The 22,296-nt window shown below is 34.9% G+C and overlaps 1 protein-coding gene across 1 annotated transcript in view; it reads left to right on the top strand.

Moving 5' to 3' along the window:
* Positions 1-22,296, top strand: part of LOC135847000 (uncharacterized) — a 537,248-nt gene that overhangs the window by 478,920 nt on the left and 36,032 nt on the right. The window contains exons 8-10 of the mRNA XM_065366376.1: positions 7,205-7,442; positions 12,711-12,778; positions 14,801-14,881. Of these exons, the coding sequence (XP_065222448.1) occupies positions 7,205-7,442; positions 12,711-12,778; positions 14,801-14,881 (387 nt within the window). The remainder of the gene's footprint in view (positions 1-7,204; positions 7,443-12,710; positions 12,779-14,800; positions 14,882-22,296) is intronic.

Here is a 22,296-nt window from a genome sequence, read left to right as displayed (position 1 = left end):
AGACGAGGAGTATGTTCCGATGGCCGGCATGATCGGAAACATATCCAATAGAGGGTAGACGCGATAAATTACGTACGATAATTTTAATCACGAAAGAAACGGAATTATCCACTTAATAAAGTGGGCGAGAACGGAGTAAATAGGAGATGAGTGTCCCAGTAGAGGGAACTCATCCGCTTCTAGCTTACATAAATACACTTTTAGACCAAGAACCTACCTTCGCGACGGTCGTATTCGAGATCTACGTGCATAGCACCTAATAGGTACTACACTTGATTATAAATTCAAATCATCTTAAAGGCCACTCAGTACAACCCGGTTGCACGAGCAGCTTAATTAGAAGAAAGCATCTTCTATGAAAATAAATACAACTACTCGGTAGTCTCGCGACTACCTCGTAGGTACAACTTGATTGGAAATACGATTTATCCGAAAATGCAACTAGTTTGGCTCGTGGCTGTGTTGCTCTATTTATAGTCGTAGGTGCATCGTTCGATGCGCTTGCCGCGGACATATCGAACATAGGTGACATTGAAATGTCACCAAAACGTAATAGTAGGAGTTCTCACATTACCAGACTTGCGCAGTCTTTGGGAATTATTATTTTAATCATCGCTACGGCGATGCTTCTATTCAACATCCCTTACGTGATGAAGGCATATTTCCTCATATCAAAATGATTCCAAAATTTGGGAGCTCAAAAAACCTACATTTTGATATGTCACACGAAAATTTCCGAAATTTTGAGTTCCCCCCTCCCCATGGGGTCAATATCACAAATTTTTGAAAAATGGTGCCAAAAATGAATTGGGGGGCCCAAAAAACCTACATTTTGATATGTTACACAAAAATTTCCAAAATTTTGGGTTTGCCCTTCCTCGGGGGGGGGTCTGGAGTCGAAATTTTGTCAAAAATGAATTCAGCACCTTCGAAAACCCCTGTACACCAACTTTAAGATTTTTGGCACACTGAAAATTCTGAGGGACCACTGCGTTTTCAAAGGTAGCTGGAAGTAATTCCAAAAATTTCATAAAGTTCAAAGTTGAGATTTTTTGAGAGCTCAGTTTTCAAAAGTTTGCCAGTCAGAAATTTGGGGATGAGCAGGACGTTGAAAATGACCACTTTGGCCCAATCAGGTGGGGAATTCTCGAGTTGATAGCATATTGAAAATAATTTTAAATTCGTGGTTTTTTAATTTATTCAACAAATCAAAATTTTTGTTTGCTAACGGGTCTAGATTCAACCAAGCGAGTAAAATTTCTTACGTTGCGATATCAGTATGTGGTCAAGTTTCATTAAATTTGCGCATTTGATTCGCCTTTTTTTTTTGCATTCAAAGCGTGCAGTTGAACAAAAATTATATTGTAAAAGAAGAATAAGTATATAAGAAGAATCGGAAAAGTGGAAAAGAAAAAATACATAGAAAGAGGAACGAAGTACGAGGGAGCGAGAGAGAAGCTTTTGTTTGTGAAAGGGTTATGTACGTATGGCATGTTACGCGGACATAAAAGCGTATATAGTTTCATGTTTGGCGTATCTAAAAATTGGAAGATTTTCTGCGTTAGTTGGTTCGTTCGTTGATTCGTTCTCTCTTTCTCTCGATTCAGGGGTTTCTACAATTTTGCTCGTTTCGCTACATATTTCGCGTTGGTGCCTTATTGTGTGCTCTGTGAAGGGAAACGAAGATCGGAGAATGATGTGGGTAGATATTTTATAAAGTACAGTTCACTTTGTGTTATGTTGGGGGGGGGGGGGGGTCAGAAAAGAAATATTATTTTTACTGAAGCTTGAACTAACAAGTTTGACCAAATTTGAAAATTTGAAGGAAGGAAGGAAGGATACGAAAAATAAAAGATTAAATTTTTAATAAATCTTTGCTTAAAAAGTTACATTTCAAAAAAAATTCCAAATTTCTTCTTGTTTTTGAATTTTTTATGCTTTCAAAAATTCTTCAAAAATCCAAAATTCAACTTCAAGTCCTGGACTTCTGGTTACAGATGTTTTAGGACAAATCTTTTTTGATCTAGCTTGATAAATCGAAGACTTTGAGCTCGAAAGAGATTCCTTGTTAGGTGAATATTTTTACAAAATCCGATCAAGGTGTACCTTATTTACATAAATGGTGGATTTTTTTTTTCGTTTTTTCTCGCTCTCATCCCTAAAATTGTAACCTCGGGTGTGAAAATCACGTCATGAAATTGTCAGCCCCCTCCCCCCGATGAATAATAAGCCGTGCCGGTAAACCCCCCCCCCACTATTTTACAAAATATGAACAAATCGAAGTATTGGACAAAATTTCAAAAATTTCGAACTTTCTAATTCCAACACCACAGTCAAGTCCCTGTACCAATTTCACCTCCCCATCTCCATCTTCAGTCCCCACGAATAACCTATGGATTAGAAGGGGGATAGCTCTTATTTATACTTGTTGAAAAATATTTTTTGACGCCCTAATGTTGTTCGGTTTCACAAGAAAAATTTCTGCACCCATGATGGTGAAAATAAATCGTGCCATGAAGCCCCCCTCTCTCCCTCCCTCACTCCCTCACACCTTCCTGTCCTCAAAATAAGTATAATTAGAAATCCAAAAATTGGAATTTTTACGTTTTTTACCCTCTAATCCTCAAATTTGGCCCATTTTCACTATAATTAATATGTACCTACTTTTGCGACCTCTTTAAATGATGAAAAAAGGCAACTTTTCGCTTCCTCAAAAAATAAAAAAAGTGAATAATTTTACGTTCTTGTTTTTCAATTTTGATACACACTTGGATTTGGTACATCTTCATCAGAAAAGCACTATTTTGATGTTTTCGACCCCCCCCCCCCTCTCTGACGAAAAAAGTAGAATTTTGTCTCTCACTGAATTGCCAATAGCCATAATAATAATTAAACATCAAATAAAACAAGTAAGGTATTTTTTGAAGTGAAGTCATTTTAAACAAAATTCTGGAAGGAGATTGAATTGAAAAAAATAAAAACAAAATAAAAATACTGATTTTTTCATTTTTTTTTTCAACTTCGAAGGTCTCTATGTAAGTGGCCAACAGTGTTGTGAGACTGGGGGAAGGGTTTTCTTGAAAAAAAAAATATAAATCTAGAAAGATTCTGCTCAAAATGGGAAATTTTCAAACACCTAATTTCTTGTACATACGATACAGACATCAATTTTTCATATTTTTTTGATATTTATCAACTTTGGAGACTTCATGAAAGGAGATCAACATCAGTTGGTCGATCAAGGGAGGGGTAGCTTTTCTTGAAAATGTGGTTAAGTATTTAAAAAGTATTCTACCCGGAAATGAACAATTTTCAAAAAAAAAAATTGAGCAGATCAATTTTTCATGTTTTTGTTGACTTTTTTCAATTTTTTGGGACTTTATTAAGGGAACCAACATCGTTTGGGAGACGGGTGAAGATTTTTCTTGAAAAGGTGTTTATTTTAGAAAATTCTTCCCATAATTGAAGTATTTTCAAAAAATTTCCACGTACATAATTTTTTGTATTTTTACTGTTTTCTTGAATTGGGGGGGGGGGGATTTCCCTAATTTTGATTTATTCCTATTTTTTAATTTTTTTTTATTTTAAGGGTTTTACGATTTATTGTTACGACAGAGCAGGCGACAGAAACACCTAATAAAAGAAAAGTTGGACAAAAAAATTAAACGACTGAAAAATAAATTTAACGACAAAATATATATCTATATTTGCACGATATTCACCCGACAATTGTAAAAAAAAATTACAACAGGTAGATCTGTCAACAAGTCTGCTTTTATTTTTTTTTAAAAATTGCAAATTGAATAAAATGAACAAAAAATTAAAAATTTAATGAAATGATATCACGTTATTAAAAATAAGTAAATAGGTACTGTATTACCAGTGCTTTTTTGTAGCATTATTCAAAAGTGATATTGCAACCTATAAAAATGAGTGAAATTTCGCAAAAAATTTGAATACAAATTATATCGACGAAAACGTGTTTGAACATTTCTGAGCCAACAACAGAAAATCAAAAATTCCTATCAAAATTTTTTCGAGCACCATTTAAACAATACCTATTTGAACGTTTCTAGTGTCTTGAATGTTTCAAATTCCAGGATGAACTTGATAAAAAAAATCAAAAATTTTCATCAAAATTTCATTTGCCTCATTTTTAAAGAATTTTGACCCGAAAACTGGATCGTCGCATTCTACATACATACCTACTTATTAATGTTGAAATTTTCTTCCTTTCGCCTCAGATTTGGTCTCAGCTCATTGCTCTCCCCCCTCTCGTATTTTTTAACGGATATTTTTACTACAAATAATCAATTTTTTTTTAATAGCCCAGTCAAATAGCAGAAAAAAATGGGCGAACCCAAACATAATTGCAAAGAAAGGTTTTTTTGGTGAATATTGTCTAGGGTGATGTGCTGAACAACATACTAAAAGTCCCCGCCCCTATCCCACGAGGTAACCCCCCCCCCCACAGTGGATCAAAGCCCCCCAAAATGAGTTTTTCATCAAGAACTCCTGAAATATTGAATTTTGAGTAAAATGAGCCCTGTGATCATTTCATCTCCTCCCCAATACCTATGAAATGAGCTATCGACCAACTCCCTAGCCTCATGGGGGGTGGCGCTACGACCCCTCAAGGTGGAGTGATCTTAATAATTTTAATTTTTATGATTTGGGACTTGTAACCTGTTCTAATTGATAAAATGAAGTCAAATTTGGGGAATGGGATTCTTTTGGGTGCTAGAGTTGACCTCTAGAGTGGGGAGGGTCAAAGTTGCAAATTACAGTTTTTTGGAGGGGCATAACATGACCCCAATTTGATGAAAAGGGTCCAAAATCATACCATCGGACAGTACTCTATCTATGATCAACATATCCAAATTTCAGCTCCCTAGGTTATCCCCACTCCTTTTAAGGTGGAAAAAACCGAAAATAGGGGTAAAATAAGGGGATTTTAAGCTTAATTCCGCTTTAAATGGGGTGGGGATAACCTAGGAAGCTGAAATTTGGATATGTTGATCACAGATAGGGTACTGTCCGATGGTATCATTTTGGACCCTTTTCATCAAATTGGGGTCATGTTATGCCCCTCCAAAAAAATGACCTTTCTGTAATTTGCAACTTTGACCCTCCCCACTCCAGAGGTCAACTCTAGCACCCAAAAGAATCCCATTCCCCAAATTTGACTTTATTTTATCGATTAGAACAGGTTACAAGTCCTAAATCATAAAAATTAAAATTATTAAGATCACTCCACTTTGAGGGGTCGTAGCGCCACCCCCCTTGAGGCTAGGGAGTTGGTCGATAGATCATTTGATAGGTATTGGGGAGAAGATGAAATGATCACTAGGCTCATTTTACTCAAAATTCAATACTTCAGGAGTTCTTGATGAAAAACTGATTTTGGGGGGCTTTGATCCACTGTGGGGGGGTTAGCTCGTGGGGTAGGGGCGGGGACTTTTAGTATGTTATTCAGCACACCACCCTAGACAATATTCACCAAAAAAACCTTTGTTTGTAATTATGTTTGGGTCAAATTGCATACCTATTGACTGGACTATAAATTCAAATGGTTCACATATTTTTACTTCTCAGTGTGAATTTAATTCGACCATACTCGTATATAAACTCAGTTTTGATAATTTTTGACTTGTCTGGTTCTTTCCATGTGGTCTTCAAATAATTTTAGTGAATCGAGCTTTTTCAATTATTTTAAATTTTTTCCAACTGGGGGGAGGCCTACCGGTACCACTTTTTTGTGGATATAGGAGGAAAATAAAAAATAGGGAATTAATTTCTCACCTAAGTAACATTTTGATGGGCTGTGGTGGAAAATTGCAATTTCGGAAAATAAGGTACACCCTAGTCTACGTATAGTCTCGAAGTTTTCCTACATTTTGAATACCACTGAACATAAATAATATACATATCGTGGGCGTCGGAATAAAAAATCAGAAAAAAAAATGATGATACAACCTCGGCGATGATAATTTAAAATACGTACAAACGAACGAACTTCGGTACGAATAAACGCAACACACCTACCTACACCTTCCATAACATTTATACCTACCCATGTATCGCGAGCAAAATTCGCCAGACAGGAGGACAGCAGGGTGATCCAAAGGTGTTTCGTTTATATTTTGATACGCCAACGAACGAACGAACGAACGAACGAGTGATCGAGCAGTATAATAAGGCGAAGAAGGCAACTCGAAGGATAGACTGATACATGACAATACACGTTGGCGAAATGATATTGAACCGGTGTGCATCTGTAATAATTCCCACAGTTTAAAAAAGTAAAAGAGATAGTTGAAAAAACGAACGACGAACACAAGGGGCATGGCACGGCACGGCGGGGCGAGGAGGGGCAGACAGACGGAAAATCGAGGAAAAAGTTGTATTTCGTAATATACCTAGAGCTGTATATCCGCGATGAAATTGTTGTATACGGTGTGCTGGGATGTGAGGGATAAGGGAGGGGGGAGGGGTTATAGGAAAAGAGTGTTGTAAAATTTTTCGCTTTTTAATGATACACGTAGGTATATATGCGAAAGTTTACGCGACCCCGGTACTACATGTACCTATATAGGTAGGTAAAGGTATACTCGTAGCTAGCTTTGCGTCGTCGAGCCGAAGTTTAAATAAGAAATATTTCTGCGCCAGGAGCAAGGCGAGGTGCGGTGTTGGCGTGGCGCATTCGTCGTCGTCGTCGTTGCTCGAAATATTCGCGCTATTTAAAGTTTTAAAACGAAACGAACGACGTATCATTATTCATACATATAGGACGAAATTTATTATATATAAACGTATACCAACGATACCGGGGCGTACCTCTACTCTATACATATACTGTGAAGGCGCAGAGGAATACTATGTATCGTGTATATGTATACGAGTAGTGTTGGAAGAAAGGATGGATGGATGACGATGGTGGTGGCGCTCGTATGTGAAATGAAAATTTGTAAAGAACGAGCAACTAAAAATGACAAAGAAAAAGAGATACGCGTTTATTAAAATAGACGATTTTTCTGCGCGTTCTCGCATTTATGTACGTGCACGGCGATGATTTTTCGCTTCACAAACACACACACATGATGTGTACGATATTATGTATTTATTATTGTATGTTCTCTTTCTCGTATATACGAATAAACGAAAGAACGTATTTCATTGGTGTTTTTTTTTTGGTTTGTTCCAGGCGATCTTTCGCACCACGAACGAGCAAGTTGTAAATTTCCGCCATGGCTGACGGAGCATCATACTTGGCATTTGCTAGACCATTCGAAGACCTATCACTTTTCTTCGCACAACGGCACCATACGAGTTACGTCCGTCAGAGACGGGGTAAACGTTTTAGAAATGCGAGCGGTGTGTAATTCGATTCTAGCATCGTCCGACGGACAAATTATTATATCCGCGCATATCACAGTAGGATGGTAAGTAAAGTAAAGTTGTGTTTGCCTGTAATTGTATCAACTTGTCTGCGCTAATCTAATTACTCGTAGACCTGCGTGGCTACTTTGCGCGCGCGGAATTCCATTAGCTGATGTGTTTTTTTTTGGGAGGCAGGAAAGATGAAGAGGGGGAGGGGAATGGGATTTTCTCTGAATGGGAGATTTTAAAACTGTAACTTATAATTATGTGGTGTTGGTGAAATGTGGTTTGCTGCGTCAGTGTGTGGTGGGCTCGTGACTTGAATTCGCGATTTCTTAATCGTAGAGGTTGCCCTACTGGTTGAAAAATTTTCGAACTGGACAAAACTGAATTGAAAAAGAAGATATGAGAATACATCACCACTCAAAATTTCACTTTTTGAAGTGCATTTTTCGTTTTTTGGTGATTTTTTGAAAAAATTAAATTGGAGTCAAAAATACGAAAAAATCAAAATTTTACAGAATTGACCTAGAACGCTGAAATTTGACATTGCTCCCTATTTGTGACCCACCAAACCAATTGTATACGGTTTTGAACCGTTTTGAGCAGCTCTGAAGCCTCCAGCAGATTTTTAAAATTTGGAATTTTCCCAAAATGTAACCCAACAAAGCAGGAAAAATTTAAATATCGTTTATACCCTAATTTCAAGATTCTGAATCAGTTGGAAGACGGTTTCAAGCCGTTCTGAAGTCTTGAGCCATATTTTCGGAATTTCAGATTTTGAAAAAGTGTCATGCAAATGCTCAAATTTACTTTAGCATGTCCTGATTTTGGATAAATTGTAGGTGATTGGCCACATGAGTTACTATAACAAGCACCAATCACAAGAATGCATACCGAAGTTGATTTGGACTGTTTTTATATGACGGTTTTTGGAGTACAAGCGGTTCCAAATCGACTTAAAACCATCTCAAGCCCACTCAGCATGTTGAAATTGGGGGTATAAAGTGGAACTTCAGCTTTTCGATTTCATTGGATAACATTTTGTGGAAATTTCGACGTTTTAAGATCTGCTAGAGGCTTCAAAACTGCTCAAAACGGTTCGAAACCGTTCCCAATCAACTCTGATGGTTACAAATAGGGTACATTGAAAATTTCAGCCTTCTGGGTCAATTTTATAAAATTTTAATTTTTTTTACATTTTTGACCATTGGATTTTCAATAAAAAAATCAACTAAAAAATTGAAAAATGCACTTCATTTTGTCTGAATTTTTGCTTTTGATATCTCGTTTGATTCAGTTTTGTATGACTTTGAAATTTTTCTTTTGGTTGGAATTATGAAAAGTTGACCTTCTACCTTGAAAGTTCGATTTTGAGGGTTTAGAATTTTAAAAGTCATGTCCAGTTTTATCCCAACTCTACTAACAATAAATTAATATGCTTCAATTCCCGCTACTTTGCAAGAAATTTCAAATGCTTGAAAGTTCAGAGTCGTTCTTCCCATTTCTCACCACCACTACCACCCTCTGTAAGTTCAGAACAGAAATAATAGTGGGACTTGACTACTTGGGTCTTGGCCATTGATAAGACCGCCTCAGAAAAAAGTTGCAAAATTGCAGAACTCAGATTAATTTTTGGTTCAAGTTTGAAGCTCGTGGATCGGATACAAAACACGTATCATTGCGTTTTTCGTATTTACGGCGAACCGAGTATGCAATTTTATTAACACGTGTTCGTCGTCGTCCGCGAGCGCGTCGATTACAACGTTCCCACGATAGCGTCGTGGAAACGAACCAAATGTTCGCGGGGCGCGTTTCGTATCGTTGACGAAATTGTTTTCGCAAGAATATTCTGACGATGATTTTATTGAATTTCAAATGCCAATCTAAAAAGACTCGGTTGAAATGAAGAGGTTCATTTGCGGGGGGGGGGGGGGCGAGCTTACACGTTAAATCAGTCTGATTTTGGGTTTGGGTCTCGGTCTTCCGAATTTACTCATATTTTTTATACAATGTTCATCACATTGGGAAAAAATAATAAATCGTTTAGCCCCCCCTCCCCCCCATTCCTCGAGACTAGAAAATTTTATTTCTGGTTAAATTCGTGTTTTGAAAATTTCTTCTGTTTTAAGATTTCGAAATAATTATGCCAAAACATCGAAATGTATGATTTCTGAAACTGATGGGAATCCAATAACGTTTACAATTGAAAATTTGATGAATTTCGAAAAAGAAATTGATGAATTTTGAAGAAAAAAAATTATGAGTATTGAAAAAAATCGACGAATTTTCAAAAAAAAATTAACGAATATTGAAAAAAAATTGATGAATATCGAGAAAAAAATTTGATCAATTTTGAAAAGAAAAAAAATCGATGAACATTGATGAAAAATTACATGAATTTTGAGAACAAATTCGATGACTTTTGAAAAAAACATTCGATGAACTTTGAAAAAAAATTGGTGAATTTTGAAAAAGTCGATGAATTTTGAAAACGAACTCGATGAATTTTCATCAATTTTTCTTTCAAAATTCATTGAATTCATTTTCAAAATTATTCGACTTTTTTATCAAAATTAACCAATTTTTTTTTTCAAAATTCATAGAATGATTTCTTTTAAAATTCATCGAATTCATTTTCAAAATTCATCGATTTTTTTTCAAAATTTACCATTGAAAACATTTGAAGAACTTTGAAAAAAAAATTGGTGAATTTTGAAAAAAAAGTCGAATAATTTTAAAAATGAATTCGATAGGTACATTTTGAAAAAAAAATTGATGAATTTTTAAAAAATATTCCAATGAATTTTCATCAAATTTTCTTTCAAGATTCATCAAATTCATTTTCAAAATTATTCGACTTTTTTAAATCAAAATTCACCTACTTTTTCAAAATTTACCAATGAAAACATTCGACGAACTTTGAAAAACAAATTGCTGAATTTTGATTTAAAAAAGTCGAATAATTTTAAAAATGAATTCGATAGGTACATTTTGAAAAAAAAATTGATGAATTTTTAAGAAATATTTCAATGAATTTTCATTAATTTTTCTTTCAAAATTCATCAAATTCATATGTATTCAAAATTATTCGACTTTTTAAAATCAAAATTCGCCTATTTTTTTAAAATTTACCAATGAAAACATTCGACGAACTTAGAAAAACAAATTGGTGAATTTTGATTTAAAAAATTCGAATAATTTTAAAAATGAATTTGATGCACTTTGAAAAAAAAATTGATGAATTTTGAAGAATTATTTTGATGAATTCTTAAGAAATACTTATTTCAATGAATTTTCATTAATTTTTCTTTCAAAATTTTTCGACTTTTTTTATCAAAATTCACTAATTTTTTTTCAAAATTTACCAATAAAAACATTCGACGAAATTTGAAAAACAAATTGGTGAATTTGATGAAAAAAAGTTGAAAAATGAATTTGATGCATTTTGAAAAAAAAATTGATGAATTTTGAAGAATTATTTTGATGAATTCTTAAGAAATATTTCAATGAATTTTCAGTAATTTTTCTTTCAAAATTCATCAAATTCATTTTCAAAATTAATCGACTTTTTTAAAATCAAAATTCGCCTATTTTTTCAAAATTTACCAATGAAAACATTCGACGAACTTTGAAAAAAAATTGATGAATTTTGAAAAAAAAAGTCGAATAATTTTGAAAATGAATTAAGTAGATGCATTTTGAAAGAAAAATTGATAAATTGTTAAAAAATATTTCAATGAATTTTTATCAACTTTTCGTTCAAAATTCATCGAATTCATTTTCAAAATTTATCGGTTTTTTCAAATCAAAATTCACCTATTTTTTTCAAAATTTACCAATGAAAACATTTGACGAACTTTGAAAAAAAGGTTGGTGAATTTTGAAAAAAAAGTTGATTAATTTTGAAAATGAATTTAATAAATTTTGAAATAATATTCATTCGATGAATTTTTAACTAAAAAAATTCAAAATTCAAAGAATTTTTGAAGGACTTAAGCGAATTTTAAACGCTGAAGTATTATGACGAAATTTCAAATGATCACGAACAATGTTCAAAAAGTCATCAAACTTTTAGTTTTTTTTTTTTTTTTTTGGCAATAAATTGACGTCATCGCGACCTGAAAACACTTTCTGTTTAAAAATTAATGGTTTACGAAAATGAAGAAATATTCTTAAAAAGCAGTGGTACCAATTTTATAGTCATTATTGCCAAATTCGAAGAATCGAGAACAATATTCAAAAACGAATCAAAACATAGAAAGACATTTACTTAGCTAGGTATATAATTTTTGAAACAGAAAATATTTTCGAGTCGCGAAGATGTCAATTTATTGCCAATTTCAAAAAACTAAAAAAATGGATAATTAATCTGAAATTTTTGGGAAGAAAAATTGTTTAAAACACGAATTCATTCAAAAATAAGCGATTTGTAAATTTTTGACCAGACCCCCCCCCCCCTCCTCCAACCCCAATAAAATCCTAAAAGGTGGTCTCGGATCGATGAAAAGGGTATAGGTTGACGCAAAATCTCAATAAGAGCATCTTTTCAAACTGGTCCATTTTTCCAAAAGCGAAAAAACTACGATTTTTTGTTGAAAATTTATCGTCTTTGATGACCCAAATCTCCCCGTAGTGTTGGATCTTTGGAGCTAAAATAAATTTCTAAGTGACTTTATTAAACTCAAAATGGTGTTTGCTGAATTCAGTCGAAATCCTTCAATCTTTTTGTTGCGATCTACCCTACCATAAAGTACGAGTATATAATATTTCTCTTAATTTTTACAGGTTTTTTAAAAAAATTATCAGAATTGTTGAGTCTTTGTACTCTCTGAAGGTGTTGAGATCCTATCTTAAAAACTAGTTTTCCGGAAAGAAGATAAAAAAGTGTTTCAAACGTGTTTTTTTTTTCAAATTTTCAAGAGCCATCCTTTTACTTTCGTATTCATTGAGAAAAGTTGAGAGCTTTCATATCGAAAGTCCAACTCAGGCTTACCCTCACCTCGAAATCCTTGGAAAATTGGGTTTATTTTACTACACCACTGATCTGAGAAGAACCTGTTGAGAAAAAAAATCCATAAAACTGAAGGACTCGAGACTCGACTTCATTTTTGGTTCATGATAGACGATGATGGCTTCTTAAATGCACATTTCACCTCACACAATCAGTATTAACCATTTAACCATGTAATAGTACATACTTACGCATATTTGTACTCGTATATAGTCAGTTCTAAAGAAAGCTTTCACCTTAATAAATGTATAACCATGTAACATGGTACGAAATGGGTAATTAGCTCGAAATTACATCGCTTATTAACGTGTTTCAGCGAGAGCGGATACCGTTGTATGGCATTCTACAGACGAGATGGACACGTCATCGAAATCCAGCAGTCGAGTAAGTATAATATCTGCGTACCTCATATATTTTCTCATTATATGTACTATACAGTAGCATAGGTACTTAAATACTTGGTCTTTACTTCCCCCTTCTTCCACCCCCTCATTCCTCACCCCATAAATACGACAAAGGTCCGTAATGCGATAGGTGCGTACTGCATAGGTACCTATTAAGCAACCGAGCCTCGACGTTTGTGTTTCTGTTTTCTGACCTTTGATTTATGAAATGAAAATTTTCCAAATAGCAGCTGAGGTGGTGAAAGCGACTCATGAGCGAGTGACAGAGGGGGCCAGAAAATGAAAAATGAAACCAAGCCGGCATATGCGCGTCGAGATTCACAAGGTGGCTGCAAACATGAAAGAGGAGGCAGGGAGGGGGGAATAACGAACGTATAGTATTTTCTTTTCCTCTTCGATGTGTGTGTGTATGTACAACTATATAGGGATGAGAGTGGAAATAACTGTCAGGAAGCGAGAGAGAGAGAAACTTAACAACGTCGGCATGATTGTGTATATAGAGTACCAGAAGAGTAGGTAGGTAGGTATATAGTATAAGAGGAATTTAGGTATTTTAAAGGGCGAACGGCGAAGAGTGGTGGGTAAAAGTATAGAGTACAGCCTTCAGCTACTATACACGTAACCCCTTTAAACTTCAACGCATTCCAGTGTATAACAATCCTTTTAAAGCTCAGCCATATCTACTCGTACTCCAGCAAAAGGTAATCTCGAGCTGGTCTGGTCTAGTCTCCTCTAACCGTACGTACGTATGTATGGCCAGTATAATTATTTTAATTGATACAAAATTCTAGCTTTTTTCAAATCTCCGCCTCGCTTCCTTGTTTAATTCTTTGTTGTTGCGCGTACCTGGAAGCTCACGACGACGGATGAAAATTCTCATTTAAATAGAGGAGCTGGCTTGACTGCTGGTGGTGGTGGTGGTGGTTTTTTGGAACGTGAATAATTCGTTTGCGGTTATGAGGAATAAGGGAGAGGAGTGAGGAGGGGGGATGGTTTTTACGAGTACCTACTCGTACTTCGTGCTGCGGAAGATGTTTATATTGGCGAGTTAGTCCGAGTTTATGTTTATGTAGATAGAGATGGAGATGAAAAGTGTACCTATCCGAGAGATTAAGTCTATCTGTGGCGAGCTTCTCTCTTCTGTGCTCGTGTGGAGAGTCTCGAAAAAGACTCCTCACTCGAGATGGATAAGAGTATCGATTTTTGAAAACGGAAGAACCACGAATAAATACTACCAAGATGATGGTTGGTCAGTCAGCTCTCAAATACATCTAAGCTCGCTCTTATTCGTACACTAAGACGAATGTCACGTGCAAATTATACTACCTACTTACCTAGGCCAGCTCGGATCATCCGGCAATTATGTGTTGAACTTTAAACCAAGCTCTCGATGTAGAAAGTTAGCCGCATTGCTTACATTACCTACCGCGTCACTCAAGTCAGCCAAAGTTTGTAATATAAATTTGAGTGACGTACTTGGCTGTGCTTTTTCTGACGAGAGAGCGAGAGCACGGGAGCGATGGTAAACACCCTTAAGGGCGAGCTGCCACGTTTACCTCAAATTTCATTACCTTCGCTAAGTTATTAAACTTCGAGACGAACGCGGTAGGTATACGGAGGCGAAAAAAATAGGTACCCTTGGCAGATGGGCGCGTTTTACATTTTGAGGTACTCGTACCTACCTATACCAACCTTGTTTAACAGCTCGACCTGTTTTACATTTCGTAATTTCAGTACAATGCTGCAGTATACGGAGGAGTTGGTACAATTTTTGCCTCTGAAAAGAAAAACTCCCCCTTTACGTAGGTAGAGGTACCTGTCGACAGACGAATAGAGTTTAATTTGTATGTAATAGGCAGTAGGCAACAAAGAGACTAACGTCGAGGCTCCGAGCTTTTTCAATTAACTAAATTTTCCAACGTGTTTAACTCGAATAAGTATAAGTTTTTTGAGTATTCGTCTGTTGTTTGACTTTTTGTCTTTTTTCACTTATGTTTTGTAGCACGAGAAGTACAAAATTCAGAAGACGCTTGCGCCAGTCAGAATTTCAATTCGCAGACGTTACCATATATTACACTTATAAGTGAGTACCTGTTTTCAATTTCTACACATATTATTACTTTATTACTCGTTGCCTTGTTCTGAACAGTATTGGTGATGGGATAGAGCATGCTGTTAGAGGTATGAGTGAGTGATGTTTTTGCTGGTGTGATTTGAGTGAGGCTATTTGGACTTACCTACGTCACCATTTACGAAACAGTTTGGAAATTCATGTATAAGAAATTGTGACTTTCGTTCTGTCTGGTTCAACTTTCGTCAGTCATCCAGATGAATTCACGAATTGATCGTAGAAACAGTTGTATATTATGTAGAGCATATTTGCATAATTTTCGGCAATTTCATTCGTAGTTTGGGTTTTTTAGGCAATTTTTTGAAGGATTTTTACTTATTTTTTTTTTTCGTAATCTTATATCATTTTTCAACGAATTTTATAAACTTTTCTCATGTACATACTTTGCTTATCAGAAATTTTTCCACCAATGATAACGAAATTTTTAATGTTTTCCTCGCTAATTTTATGCATTTTTTTTTGCAATTTTTTCGTGATTTTTCAATTTTTTTTGTCAATTTTACTAATTTTTCCTCGGTTTTACCTTTTTTATAATATATATATATTTTTTTTGTAAATTTTACAAGTTTTTTGTCAATATTTCAAATAATTCTTTCTCAGGTCAAGATAAATTTCACAAATTTTTTCATCGGGGTTGCAATTTTTTTCTTGGTTTAACTACCTAATTTTTTTGTCAGCTATCCTAATTATTAGTAATCTCTTTTTCTTTAGTTTACAGATCTTTTTTCTCAATTTTAGTACGTTTTTGTCAGCTTGCCCAATTTTTTGTTCAGTTTCAGAATTTGTTTTTTTTTTTTTTACAAATTTTCCAATATAGTCGGGAAGCCCACTTAAGGATGAATTGCACCCCCCGTCATCCTCCGGGGCAACTTTTTTCTTAAAGGGGGAGTCCTAAGGAACATTTCTAACACTTGTACTCAAAAAAAAAGTGACCCTACCTACAAAATGGCGGCCATTTTGATTGACAGGTCAGCCGAAATCACCGATTTTGCGTTCCAACATAGGACTTGCACAAAATTTTTCAAACTGTACAAGGGTAGATCGAAAGATCAAACCAAAATTTATCACCTGTCAAAATTTCAAGTGCTAAAGTGCGTTTTTTGATTTTTGGTGAATTTTTGAAAATCAAATTTAGGCCATAAATGAAGGAAAAAATCAAAATTTTACCAAATTGACTAAGAAAGCTGCAATTTGGGATACACCCTATTTTCGACTCACCAAATCGATTGGAAACGGTTTCAAACCGTTTTGAGCAGTTCTGGGGCCTCCAGCAGATTTTTGAAACTCGAAATTCCCACAAAATTTCACCAAAATGGAATGGGAAACCCGGAATTTATTCTGCAAACTAATTTCAATACGCTACGAAGTCAACTGCAGGGGGATTTCAAGTTGTTTTGGAGTCTCCAGGAGATTTTTGAAACCTTAAATTCCCTAAAAATGTCATCAAACGGAGATGGAAAGTCAAAATTCGTTCTACAAACTAATTTCAATACGCTACGAAGTCGTCTGCAGGGGGATTTCTAGTCGTTTTGGTGTCTCCAGCGACTTTTGAGGTCATGTGGCGTTTTTTAGAAAATTGAAATTTCCAAAAAGTAGCTAGAAGCTTCAAAATCATTTAAAACCATTTGAAACCACCATGTAGTCGACTTCATATCGTATTGAAATTAGTTTTCGAAGTAAATTTCAGCTTGCCAACTCCATTTTGGTAAAATGTTGTGGGAATTTCAAGTTTCAAAAATGTACTGGAGGCTCAGTAATTTTCAAAAAGTTGCTGGAGGCTCCAAAATGATTTGAACCCACTCGAAGTCGTCTTCAGAGGATGTTAAAATTGAAGTGTAGAGTAAATTTCAGTTTTTCATCGCCATTTGATGAAATTTTTAGAAAATTTAAAAATTCAAAAATCTCCTGGAGGCTCCTGGAATTATCAAAAAGTTGCCGGAGGCTACAAAACGACTTGAAATTCACCTGCAGTACTTCGTAGCGTATTGAAATTAGTTTGCAGAATAAATTTCGTCTTTCCAACTCCATTTTGGTGAAATTTTGTGGGAATTTCGAGTTTCAAAAATCTGCTGGAGGCTCCAGAACTGCTCAAAACGGTTTGAAACAGTTTCCAATCGATTTGGTGGGTCGAAAATAGGGTGTATCCCAAATTTCAGCTTTCTTAGTCAATTTGGTGAAATTTTGATTTTTTCCCCTCATTTATGACCTAAATTTGATTTTTGAAAATTCACCAAAAATCAAAAAACGTACTTTAGCACTTGAAATTTTGACAGGTGATAAATATTGGTTTGATATTTCTATTTTGGTTTGATCTTTCGATCTACCCTTGTACAGTTTGAAAAATTTTGTGCAAGTCCTATGTTGGAACGCAAAATCTGCGATTTCGGCTGACCTGTCAATCAAAATGGCCGCCATTTTGTAAGTAGGGCCACTTTTTTTTTGAGTACAAGGGCTAAAAATGTTCCTTAGTACTCCTCCTTTAAGAAAAAAGTTGCCCTGGAAGATCGACGGGAGGGGGGTGCAATTTATCATTAAGTGGGCTTCCCGACTAATAGTTTTCGTCAGTTTCACAAATTTTTACAGGTCTACTCATTTTTTGGTAAACTTTGCCAAAGTTTCGTAAGTCTTACTAATTTATTGTCGATAATTTAACATAGATTTTTTTCGAAATTTTACGAATTTTTTAATGCTAATCTTACAAAATTTCTTTTGATAGTTTTCCAAAATCAATTTTACAGATTTTTCGGTGAATTTTGACAATTGTTTGTCAGCTTTACTCCAATTTACTGTCAATTTCATAAATTTATTAGTCAGTTTTCCTATATTTTTTGGTCGTTTTTACAACTGTTTCCTCAATTTCACGAATTTATTTCAATATGAGTAAAAATCTTTTGGGATCCGTCAATTTATTTTTTTTATTTTCTCACTTGTATAAACTTTTTGTCAACTTTACCTAATTGATTCTAGTTTTACCAACTTCTTGTCAATTTTACAAATTTTTTCATCAATTTTATTTTTTTACAATTTTTGTCAACTTTACCAGATTGATTTTAGTTTTATAATTTCTTGTCAATTTATACTATTTTTCATCACTTTTACAAATTTTTTTTACAATTTTTGTCTTCACCAAATTGATTTCAGTTTAACGGTTTCTTGTCAATTTTACATAAGGTACTTTTCGTCACTCAATTTTGTAAACTTTGCCAAATTTTTATCAGTTGGATAAATTTGTTCGTTGGTTTTACCAAAGTTTTCTTCAAGTTTGCCCAATTAATGGTCAATTTTACAAAGTTGTTGTTCAATTTTTGGCATCTTTAACAATTTATTGTTAATTTTACGAGTGTTTACTTTAATCTACAAATTTTTAGTCAATTTTACAGTTTTTTTTTCTCAGTTTTATCAACTTATTATCAATGTTACAATTTTTGGACAGTTTTGCAATTTTTTTTAAGAGTTTTATAAATTTTTTTCATCAGTGTCAGTCTACTTTTCGTCAAATTTACAGAATTTTTCTCAATTTTACCAATTTTTTTTCATTAATGGCACTATTTTTCGGTCGTTTCACAATGTTTGGCAGTAATTTACACCATACATAGTTGATTTTACACAATTTTTCGGTCTTTACTTATAGTTTTTCTGTTGATTTTACAACTTTGAATTTTTTTCAAATATTTTGCTAGATTCACAATTTTTGAAAAAAAAATTTCTCAGTTTGTTTACCAGTGTTCGGATTTTGAGCAATTTTAAACAAATTTTGTTGAATAATATTTCATCAATTTTCTAGTTTTGTTTTTAAAAAGTTTAAACTAGGTAATTGGATATTACCATTTTGAAAAATTTCGATTTTTTTTTTCAATTTTACAAATTTTTTTGTGCTAATTCTATGATTTTTGAAATTTTTCATCTCGCATTGATATTGTAACGAATACTTTTCTTAGACTCCATAATTATTCAAAAATTGATAAACATGATTTTTTGGTGATTTTCTTGTTCACCTAAGAAGGGGGGGTTATATTTTTGATCTAAATCATTGCTCTTTCAACTCTACATTAAATTTCATTTCTGATACAATTTTTTTTGCATTTTTTTACCGAATTTTTTATCACAAAATTGGCTTTTGATAGTTTCTTGTTTGTTGAAAAAAAATGTTTGTGGCTTTTGTTCAAAATTATCGTGTTTTTTTTGTCATTTTTGACTAAGAATCGAATTCCTGTGATTTCATGACGTATTGAAATGGCTTTTGGCTGAACTTGCATGTCTTTTGATTTTTCAGTAAAACGCTACACTGTGTCAGTAAGTGAAGAATTTATTCATTTATTTGTAACGATTGGATGCTCAGTTTGTTCTCCTTCACATGCGAGTTACTCGTAATAAGGCCATTGTCCTTTTTTACGTGTCATTAGAATCATTCGAACGATGTTGGAACCTTGATTTAAACTCTGTTCTGTACATTCGAGTAGATTTTTCTCACTCTCGCTGTGTTAGGTATGTGTATTTTAGTCGGTTATTTTATCCAGTCGATATGCCGTTGTTTTAGGGTAAGAGATGGGGAGGTTGGGAAGAGGATGTAAATGGACGAGAGACAACTGCTCGGTGGTCGGTGTAGCCATTACATATTACATAATGCATTTCGAGGGAAAACGTTGACGAAGCGCGAATCATTGGCGGTTGGTTCGGTGGTGGCTTTGGCTTCGGCTCGACTGGCCTTTCTCTCTCTCTTCTTCGTACTCAGCTCTGGTTGCAGAGTAAATAATGAATGTTGTATGTGTATAGAGAGATGAGAGAGAGTGTAGGCTACTATGGTACGGTACAGTAGGCTACATGTAGGTATACTCGTAGTTGGAGTTGCATAGCAGCGGGCGTAAATAATATTCCATTCGATTAAATCTAGTATAGTTATAATATACTGTCAAAATATTAGTTAATATATTCCGAACAAGTCTGATTAACTTCCATATATATTAGTTCATTATAACGGATACAAACGTGTACATATCAACGATGCATTAATATGCATAAAGTCGTTCGATATTGGTTTTCGTGTAATCCGTAATATTCGTTCTGCAGTTTACGTCGTCGTCGTTGTAATCCAATCGCCGCACACCTTTGTTCATACCGCACTGGGACTTGTGTTGTGGGGGGGGTTGCCTTCATCATCGTACTACGTATAATACGACGACATGGCGACGTTTTCCAAGAGTAGCCTTTGCTGATGGATTGCATCGGGAATACGACCAGAGCTTTCCGTTCCATTTGGGTTATGATTTTGACTACCTAGCATAGGCTGGGTTGAGTGGATTTTTCTTTATGCGTCGTATGATTTCTGGGTCAAAGGGCGACTCGACTCGGCGAGAGAAAAAATTACCAACGTGGTCGCTTTCAGCATTAGCGTGTGGTTGAAGTGTATATGTGTGTGTAACTAATCAAAGAGATGAGCTGGAAATACTGTAGCTCGATGCGGGTTGGATTCGTTTTAGTGGGCTTGTATTGGAAAGTGGAAATTTCTCTTCGTAGATATTGAAGAGAAAATGAGAGTCAACGTGGAAGGAAATTTGTATTTTACGACGTTTCCTCTTCTTTATGCTTTTTCGTCGATTTCTCGTAATAATTTAATACCGAAATATCGCCGCCGTAGTTTTTCTATATTCGTGGTCGTAATTTTCGTTATTGTTTCCGTTTCTCGATTGATTTTCCGAGTGCATGGCTTTGTCTTCACGATGGTACGAATTTCGTGGCGGAGTCTTCTATAGCTCTAGAGTGAAATTTTGAGTTTTTGATAATTGTAAGATCCTGTTGAGCCCCCTCCCCCCCCCCCTCAAAAAGATCTTATAAATGGAATCGTGTCACACGTCGTAATTTTCGATTTTTAAATGTATTTTGATAATGTTCAAGATTAGAGAACCTGAAGTGGTGGGAAGTTCGAAGAAGTCGGATCGAAAAAATAAGCCTATATTCAAACCCAGTTCGATATTATAACGTTGTAAAAGTGACCAAAAAATTTATAAAATTGTTCAAAAATTGATAAAATGGAAAAAAGAAGCGAAAAATTGGCCAAACAATTGTAAAATTGACAGAGAAAATGTTGGAAGAGTTTATCAGGAATTGGTAAAAATGAACTTGAGTAATTGATAAAATTGAAGATGGTTGTAAAAATTCTTCTCTCCGAGGAGAGTTGTATGTAAAGCGGGAAAATAACGTAAAAAAGCAGAGGCAAAAACGAAAAAATTGGCACATACATTTTTTCTTCGGGAATGTGTTCGGATGGACCCTCTGAACCACCAAAAAAAAGCCGACTCTCCTACCCCTGGAGGAAATTTTTTTATGGGGCTGAAACCGGTTCCGATTCACGTTTTTTGCGTTTTACTCCGTAAATATTGAGTTTTTGAGAAAAACTACCATGACGAAAAATGTTCCCCTTCAAATTCTCGACAATTTGATACTACGCTCGATACCCATTGCTCAAAGGGGGTGTCCAAAAAAAGGGATGGAAAGAGTAGGTGTTTCAAAAAAGGTCAGTCCAATAACTTGATCAAAATTACCACTTAAAGTCATTCGTTTTCGCTCAAATTTTTTTTACAAAGTCTACTCACCCAACTACTAATCAAACTACCATTGGTTTGTCTTCAACCCTCCTCGGGGGTTCGTGAGGGTTGCTTGATTTTTCAAGTAACACACTACTGAATCATATATTTGAAAAACGAATCTGGACGTGCGATATATCGAATAGTATGTTTTCGAGGTCTCTGAATACGAATATGAACTTATTTTTTGGTTCCCACCCCCCAATGTCTCTCTGTGCCCCAAAATGGGGGTGAAAATTTTGAAAAATCGTGAAAAGTTGAGTGATATATCGACTTGTATGTTTTCGAAGTCGCTGAGCACGAATATGAACTTATTTTTTGGTTCCCACCCCCCAATATCTCTCTGTGCCCCAAAATGGGGGTGAAAATTTTGAAAAATCGTGAAAAGTTGAGTGATATATCGACTTGTATGTTTTCGAAGTCGCTGAGCACGAATATGACCTTATTTTTTGGGCCCGGGCCCAACCCCTCACAGCTCCCGACTGCCCCAAAAAAGGCCAAAATTTTGAAAAAATGTGAAAAGTCGAGTGACATATTGAATGGTATGTTTTTGAAATCGCTGAGTACGAATATGAACTTATTTTTTGCCTACAACCCCTCAAAGCCCCTCTGTGCCCCAAAAAGGGGGTTTAAAATTTTAAAAACCGTGATAAGTCGAGTGATATATCGAATGGTATGTTTTCGAGGTCGCTGAGTGCGAATATGAACTAATTTTTTTGTTTCCAACCCCACAAAGCTCCCAGCTGCACCAAAAAAAATTTCAAAATATGGATGAAATCTCACCTC

Source organism: Planococcus citri, chromosome 5, assembly GCF_950023065.1.
Source record: "Planococcus citri chromosome 5, ihPlaCitr1.1, whole genome shotgun sequence".
Lineage (NCBI taxonomy): Eukaryota > Metazoa > Arthropoda > Insecta > Hemiptera > Pseudococcidae > Planococcus > Planococcus citri.
This window is presented reverse-complemented; position numbering and strand designations above follow the sequence as displayed.